Here is an 8,291-nt window from a genome sequence, read left to right as displayed (position 1 = left end):
AAAGGGGGCTGTTAAACACGGGTCTTCGCTGTATTAGTGTTCCAATCGAGTACGAGACCTGTCAATGACTCTAGTTCAAGAAGGATTCGATGTGATTTGCCTCGTATTGTGGTTATCACTGGAAATTAGCAAAAATTGCGAAAAAACAAGATAGCAACAAAATTGCGATAAGATTGCGAAACGGCCATTATTAAGATTTAACCTTTTCAATTCCGCAATGTTACAAAGCAGAAAAAAATGGATCGATATATGAACAGTTTTCGAACGACTATTGGTCTTGAACCAAGAAAAAAGCCTAAGATTCGTGTGGGGAATAAGAAAGGATGAATAATCAATAAATTACATGAGAACTAAATAAATAGTAACAGATACTTTCCAATATTCGATAAGCAGGTAGTGAAAAGGTGAATAAATCCATGAACTGTCAATTCATGACCGTCCAATTTTGCCCGATGTTTGTTCGAAACTTTGCGGTTGGAACCAACAGTATATATTTTCAATTCTTTCGCAATTTTGGTTCGATTCCGTTGTGTGCAAATCTTCGGTGAAAAGCACAATATTGAATGCTTTCTACAGATCTCGTGCTCGATTGGAATGACATTGACAGATAAATGGTAAACAAACGATTGATATAGCGATTCTTTATTTAGTATGTCAGCGTTGTTAATTGCATTGTTTAAAAAACATTTTTGAAAATAATGTTCATCTGTACTCCGTGATTTCACTTCTTTGACCCTTCACGTAGGCTACAACTTGGAGCAGTAAGACTATTTCTTTAGAATATCATAATATTCTTCATTTGAACAGAAATAGGAAAACTGTATGCTCATACATTTTTTGATTTGCAAAATGTTGGAGCGCACAATTATTCGGATTGTTGTGTGAGTCAATTTTCAATCGAGAGATTGTAGCAAGCGTTCACGGCTTACATATACTAGGCTAGCTCGTTAGAGTGTAAACATTTGACGAGAGCGCGTCATAGAAATCGTCGGCGAAAACAACTACATGAAATTCATATATTGTTTGCTGCTAACGAATGATCGGCACCTGGTAAATCACAAAGAAGCTATGCGGATGTCCAAAACCTTTGCTATGATCAGAAAATTACGGTGGGATATGTTTTCTATGGCATGCATCCAAATTCCCGATTTGTGCTAATAATCACATAGATGCACTGATTATCCACTGTGTCTAGTGTAATTATGGCGTAATTTACGTCAAAAATCCATTGCACACTATTTTTTCCACCGTAATAGCTCAAATATTGTCAATTAACAACTTTCGAGAAATCCGTTTGTTTATCTCAACGATTTCTCTGACGTCACCGAAAACTGTCAATTCGCGGAATAGCAAGCCTCCTTTCTGTGAGACGTGGCAAGCGTTGACGACTGCGCACGAAAACAATTTTCGCTACTGTCAAAGTTTTAAATTGTTTTACGTTCCATTAATCGATTTACAATATCTATAATATGTTATTTCTGATATAATAGAAAATCCGTATTCGGTTTCATTGCTTTTGGACACATAATGGAAAATCAAGCGGTAAGTGTGCTTTCAAGTCTTAGAGTTCTGTCAAAAAAGGAAGGCTACTAGTTTGCTCATAATCATTAATACTAAAACTGCGAAGCTTCGTTGTCCTGTTTACAATGGATATCAAAAGAAATTTTGGAGCGAGAAATGTTGGATATGTTTGGCGTTCTGAATACCGGTGAGATCGTTTCATATATTCTTTATTTTGAAGTTGCTAACTTTGGAGGCTTTGCTTTCAAATGGATACCGGTGAGATCGTTTCATATATTCTTTATTTTGAAGTTGCTAACTTTAGATACAGGCTTTGCTTTCAAATGAAACATCCGCATTTTTCGATTAGATTGTGTATAGATTATCGTCCCGCCCTCAGCTCAAGGAATTATTTGTCCATTGCTAGCAGATCTCTGTTTCTATTACCGAAGCCTTACCACGCACCCCATTCAATTGTTTTCGTCAAAAATCGTACTTTATAACTCTAATTATCTAATTGCGAGTGTTTCTAGCGAATAGACGCCGCCGGTGGTTGAGTGGTAAGCGTGACCGCCACTCATTCCAATTTGCCTGGGTTGAATTCCAGCCGAGGTCGTTGAGATTTTTCTGAGGTGAAAAAATCTGTGGTCACGTCTTCCTTCGGAAGGGAAGTGCAGCCGTTGGTCCCCGGTCTATGAGTTTGGTGGATCGATATCTAGTCCACATAGTGAAGTCACCTGTCTGGCGTCGGTAAAGAAGAAGTGATCCAACTTCTATGCTCTTACTAACAAAAATATCCTCCTGTTGTGATACTTGTGGAGTGCGCAGTAGTATATACGGCCTCTAGCAAAAGCAAGTATCCGACTAACCATTCTTTCCCTTTCCTTCCGCAATCTACGTTCAGGCCTGGCCGGCGCCGGTATTGATTAATACTTTAGGATTACCAGGAGTTGCACATTGAAAGATGTTTCGTTACTCCAAAGCACAATTATCTACTGATTCTCTGTGCAACTTCAGGCTCAAGCTAATTATCTAATTGCGAATGTTTCTAGCGAATATTCAGCTCATAAGGTTGCCAATCATTGCTGTCATAGACTATCGGTGCCGCGCCGATCAGTTGATTAAATTCTTCATTAAATGAATAATTTGATTGCCGTATAATTTTGCCCTGAGCTTCGGTGATGAGCCTCAGGGCGCGTACTCTTGGGCTAAAATTATTGAAATAAAGTCAAAGTTTTATAGTATGTTTTACTGTATTTATTTTGGCTTACATACGTTCGGCATTAAATGAGTTTTAGTAAAATACTCAACATTTGCGGAAATAAAGTTATTGTTTTCGTTTCGTTATTGTTCGTTTCGTTTCGATAATAACTTTATTACCCTTGAGAAAGGCTATCCCCAAAAGCCGGAACATCGACCCTTGTTTAGATTTTTTAAAGACTGAGACAGCCAACTTCAAAATCTCCAACATTGTATCCCAGTCCTTCCCAGTCTCACCGTCCATGGTACTTTTGATCACTAATTGATCACTACGTTTGCCACAGATGCATATGGCTTCCCAAATCAGCTGCTTAGGAGCGAATTTTTTATGACTTCTTCCGTTTGAAATTGTCATCTACAGCAAACTTGTTCTTACTCGTGAAGTATTTCTGTTCAGACAACTTCTTGAAATCCGCTTTGATGTAAGTCTTATCATCAATGACGCAGCACCGCTATGTCGTTAGAAGAGTCGTGTACAATTTTCATGCACGTGTTTTGGCAACATTCTGCTGGTACTTGTCCCGATTTGGGAAGCGAAACATCAAGTTCTAGGCCAAGTCCCGCGTCGAAATATTCGGGTTTCACTTGAAATGAGCAATTAGCGTTCCGTCAGTTTTTTACGCGTTATCGCCTATTTTCGATCAGCTCCTTACTGTCATCCGTTCCTGGAACCTTTGGAGGACCTTCGACATGGTCGAATGCTGCAGATCCATCAGTTTTTTTTTCTGATTTTCTTTCATCTCGACCGGAATTTCACTGACAACTACGAAATTTGGCTGATGTAAACAATACATCATAAACAGAATTTTCGCAAAGGTTATTTCTTCTTTCGTCCAGACTACTCAAACAGTCGAAAATAGCTTCAAAAAAATTTCAGTGCTGAAAGTCCCGCGGTGTCCTTATTCTACTGTAGTTAGTATAAGCACAACTTATCTATTCTGGTATTGAACAGGCAGTGGTGTAATCAAACCGAATCCTTGATTTTTTTCAATAAACTTGCTTTCTAGGTTTCAATTTGCGTGCTGTTGCCGTATATTTTTGAGCCGACAAATCCACACCATCGCATTACCCCCTTCGCCAGATTTTCAACCAAACCAGTATCATACAGCACGAGCCATCGCGCCATTCGAGAGCGAAAGTCATTTTTCATCTGCGTCTTCGGTGCGGAACAAAAAACTGTAGGGATGTTGATCCTGATGTGCACCTACCATCCGATCCGTTCCGATCTCGTTGCACTTCATATTCGATATGCACCGCCAAATTTGCCGTGCACCGACGATGCACCCCTTTGGTTGGCCGTTTGCCGGGAAAGGACCGCTGCGGTTTCCAATTTCAGTTGACGGACCGCACGAGCTAAACACACGACTGGAAAAATATTGACAAAAGTTGTTAATTTTCAAGCAAGTGCAACTGTTTCTCTTTGTGCGGTTGGTTCGCTTCGGCATACTTAATTCCTTCTTTTTAAGGTGCGTTATCGTCTCTCTCGCTTTCGCCCCAACCATTGGCAGATGATCCTCGGCACCCTTTCGTCCGGCTGCGACCGACAAGTGTTTGGTGAACCTGTAAAATTCTTTGTTTGCCGAACAGGATATCCTAGATCTGGTAGAAAAGGTCAGTCAGCTCAACTTGCAAAGATTGCTTTGTTTTCGTTTCGGATTAGCTCGGGTTGCTTTGCATTGAAAGGTTCCATATGTGAAATCCGTCGGTAGCGAAGATCTTCGGTTAAGGGGTGGAGGTGACGGGAACAAGAGAAAAAAAAAAAACACAATTGAGTTCAAAAATCCACCGGCCAGGGCTTTCAATCCTCTTTTGTCATTTTAGGAACGATTGATTGCGGCGACTGATTTTAATAAAGTTCGTTTTGTGCTTTTCTCTTTCTGATGCCGACTGTCCATTTTGGTTCTAAATTCCTTTTTGGTGATCGAACCGGATTGTTTTGGATTTCCTTCTGTTTTTTTGGAGGTAGTTTTAAGGTGTATTTCAGTAAGCTATGTTCGGGCACGCTGGCCTTAAGATCCTCTAGGTATGCAGTGATGTCAGTTTGTAAAACTTATCTTGAATAAATATTTCAAAAATGCAAGAATATTTTGATCAGTTTCCATATGAAGATTATTCAGTTCATGTTTTTATTTTTAATTTATCTTAGTGTTATTAATATTTACTTACTAATTACGATGAGTCAGTATTCGATTGCAAATAATGCATGACAAAAATATTAGGACCGATTAGTGCGTAATTTTTCATTCGTAAATAATTGTGTACTCTCCCCTATATTTCCAAAATTTTCACCCGCATTTTTTTTTTTTGAATTTTCACTGGCTGATGTAGAGTTAAAATGAATCATAATGCTCACATTCGTTGTATGCAAACATCTCATATGAGCTCACGTGTTCGATGTTTGCAGGAAAACGAACGCGACTATCTTCGTAAAAAAATTGTTTAGCAAATAGTAAACATTACATCTTCCCGAATGTGTCGATGACATATAAAAGGGCACACACTCCAGCTTCCAATATCATTGCTTGCTTAATTGAGAACTGAAGTAAACTATTCTGCCGGCAAGATGAAGTTCCTCGTGTTAGCGGCTATTTTAATTTCGTTCGGTGCTCTAACTATCGGCCAAAGCCACAACTACTTCTGGGGCTCCCGGAGAGGGTACGATGTACTGCTGAACCGCACATCCGCCTTCCGGTCTCCATCGATGCTACGTGTGAAGTCTATGGATTTGCAGTATCCACTACGGGTGCGTTAGAGTAATCTTAAAAATTGGTTTGTAATGTGGTTTTTGTTTACGAACGCAGGGCCAGAGAGGTGGCAACATTACGGCCATCAACATCGAGGACCAGTACAGCAATGGAAAAGGTGGCTATGCGAAATTGCTTGCCGGCGGCATAGGATACAATTTCACTAAAATTCATCTGAAGTCGCAGAGAGGTGGAGGATTTAACTTTATTGTTGAAATTTACGGTCGCTAGTTTGGAGTACGGAGCTGGCAGTCTTGATGTCGGGAACTTGGAGGTGAACGGTTACAGTGAAGACATGAACATGGTTTGAGAATATTAACTTTTTCTATTAGATTCATCTAATCAGTGAAGACAATTTGGCTTAATATCATATACTGTTATGAGCTCCATTTTGTTTTTATCCAATAATAATCGTATTATAGAAATAAAGCACACCCTGAAAACCTATATAAAATATGCTATATTTCAACTTAAGGAGAAACATATAAAAACATATATTGTATCGATTTTGTTGGTTATTTTCGGCATATTTAAGACTAAGAGAAACGAAAGCAATGAAATTGCAAGACGGATAGGTATTCTAGAGTGAATCGGTTATAAACTTAGAATGGAAAACTAGGACTATGCAGGCTCATATGGGCATGATCGAATTCAATCACAATAGGATCGGCACGGCACCGATAGCTTGGTGTCGATTGAATGCATACGTCACGGCTTGATGCTAGCAGAAAGGGAGAAGAATGATCGCATGGTCGTTCTAGGCGAGGATTTGTGAAGTTTCTTTTGCCGGCGTCGATGGTAAAACATGATGATGAGTTATGTTCTATCAAAGACCATGCGGTAGACTTGGGTGCAACGCCCAACTCCTACTTAGCAGAATCATGCCTATATGAGCCTGGCTAGTCCTAGTTTTCCGTTCTAAGTTTATAACTGATTCACTCTAGAATACGTACCCGCCGTTCAATTTCATTGCTTTCGTTTGTCTTAGTCTTGAATTTGCTGAAAATAATCAACAAAATCGATACAGTCGTGTCCCTTTCCACGTTTGACTGGTTCAAAAAATTGTGATTTTTCAAAAGCTGAATTTTTTAAAAATTCATAACTTTTGAACCTCTGAACCGATTTTCATGGATTATAGGTCAAATGAAAGGTACTTAAATGTGATTTCAAAAAAAAATATTAACTTTAAAAAATATTGAGTTTTGTACGAACAAAATACGCATTAAATGCTTTTTCTTGATTTCCACTGCGAGGGTCCTTGAATACTCCATACTTTTATATTTTTATTTGAAAGATCATTCAATTCTACACAACATCTCCAAACATACTTTTGAACCATATTTAGAGGTTTCGGAGATATAATTTTTTGAAAATTAAAAATCTATGTATGCACCCCACATGCAAGGAAACAATGTAACCGCATGGTAGTTCACCATACACTTCCAGCGAGTCACAGCAGCTGTGAATAAAGAAATCTATGATTTACTTAAAAGCTGGGTGCAACATTCGTTTCAACCTGGGGGTTGTCCATTAACCACGTAAAAAAAATCAGACATTGCAGACCCTCGCGTTCAAAATCTTTTTACCGGGCGTCATCTTTGGTTGGAAATTCCACTTCAATAAAAATCCAGGTGGTTTTAAAAGGGTCATATTTCGGCATTATTTATTTTTGTATCAAAAATCCAGAAGAAGCACGAAGAGCACATTTTGAAAACTCTATTCGTTTTATTTTTCACAAGATATTTCATTTCTTTATCTACAGTTTAACACACATTTATTCCGTCGAAAATGAATTCCGTTTGACAATAATATAGTTTTCATTTTGAGACTTAAAACTATGGAATGGCTGTGTTCCCGAAATTTGCTTCATACGTGTATAACGATTTTTTAACTTTTTTCCATTTTATTGTATTCGGATTCTGAAAAGAGCTGATCGTGTATTTTTGAATCTGGCTTAGAAATAGCCCATGAATAAAGTTCTTGGGCTGTTGTTATATGATGGCCTTGCAAACTCGCTTTCGTTTCAATACTTCTCCCAAAGCATCACAAGGACCCTTTCCATGACAAGTTGCGAAAAAATTCCATTCGGCATCAATGCCAAAATCTTTTTGCATTTTGCACAAATTAAATGCCGTCATTTTATTTTTGTATTGGCTTCCTGATCCATCTGAGGAGAAGTAAATCTGGTGTAAGCCTGGCAATTTACCTTTTATGAACGCTAAACAATGAGTCAAAAATAAACGAACTGCGACATGATTATGTTTAGTGAAGTCAGCAATTGCTATAAAACTAGTAAACTTCAAATCGTCCGATTCTTCGTCTTTAAAATAAATAGCACAAGGGTGAATAGTACATTGAGCGTTTACCCAATGAAAGCCTTGAACTGCATCCTGCACAACGAAAGAATAATTCTTCGAAAAATCACAGATAATGATGCATTCTGTAGCTTTCAAATTGTTTGTTTGCTTGTTGCTCAGCTATAAAGTTATGCGGCAATATATTGAATAAGTTTTCTAGAAAAGTATCAATAAATTCTTGTGTGTCCATTTCAACAAAGTCCATAATGCCTCTTTCTACTTGACGCCATTGTTTGAATTTTAATTTTTCAACATTACCGTTACTAAGAAAACTCATTAGTTCTGTCGCTAAAATTTGCGTTCCAGGGCAGTTTCCGCCACTGCAGCCAACATTGTTCGCTCGAATTTTCACAAATTATTTATGGAAACAAATCATCTGGAAGTGATGTACTGCTTTGTAATGTTTTGAAAATAAATTTAATGTTTTGAT

At 38.2% G+C, this 8,291-nt stretch overlaps 1 protein-coding gene across 1 annotated transcript; it reads left to right on the top strand.

Annotated features, from left to right (window-relative positions):
* The first annotated feature begins 5,295 nt into the window (after window positions 1-5,295).
* On the top strand, window positions 5,296-5,931 carry LOC131676294 (probable salivary secreted peptide). Its single transcript, XM_058955415.1, has 2 exons — window positions 5,296-5,503; window positions 5,562-5,931. The coding sequence occupies exons 1-2, from the start codon at window positions 5,324-5,326 to the stop codon at window positions 5,733-5,735; spliced, it is 354 nt and encodes a 117-aa protein (XP_058811398.1). The 5' UTR covers window positions 5,296-5,323; the 3' UTR covers window positions 5,736-5,931.
* Window positions 5,932-8,291: the final 2,360 nt, after the last annotated feature.

The sequence above is a fragment of the Topomyia yanbarensis genome, chromosome 1 (assembly GCF_030247195.1).
Source record: "Topomyia yanbarensis strain Yona2022 chromosome 1, ASM3024719v1, whole genome shotgun sequence".
Taxonomy (NCBI): Eukaryota; Metazoa; Arthropoda; class Insecta; order Diptera; family Culicidae; genus Topomyia; species Topomyia yanbarensis.
This window is presented reverse-complemented; position numbering and strand designations above follow the sequence as displayed.

Bases quoted from the DNA above. Each gene is read 5' to 3' on its own strand.
- LOC131676294 (XM_058955415.1), top strand. From the start codon at position 5,324: ATGAAGTTCCTCGTGTTAGCGGCTATTTTAATTTCGTTCGGTGCTCTA. The intron at 5,504-5,561 runs GTGCGTTAGAGT...TTACGAACGCAG, and splicing joins ATTTGCAGTATCCACTACGG to GGCCAGAGAGGTGGCAACAT.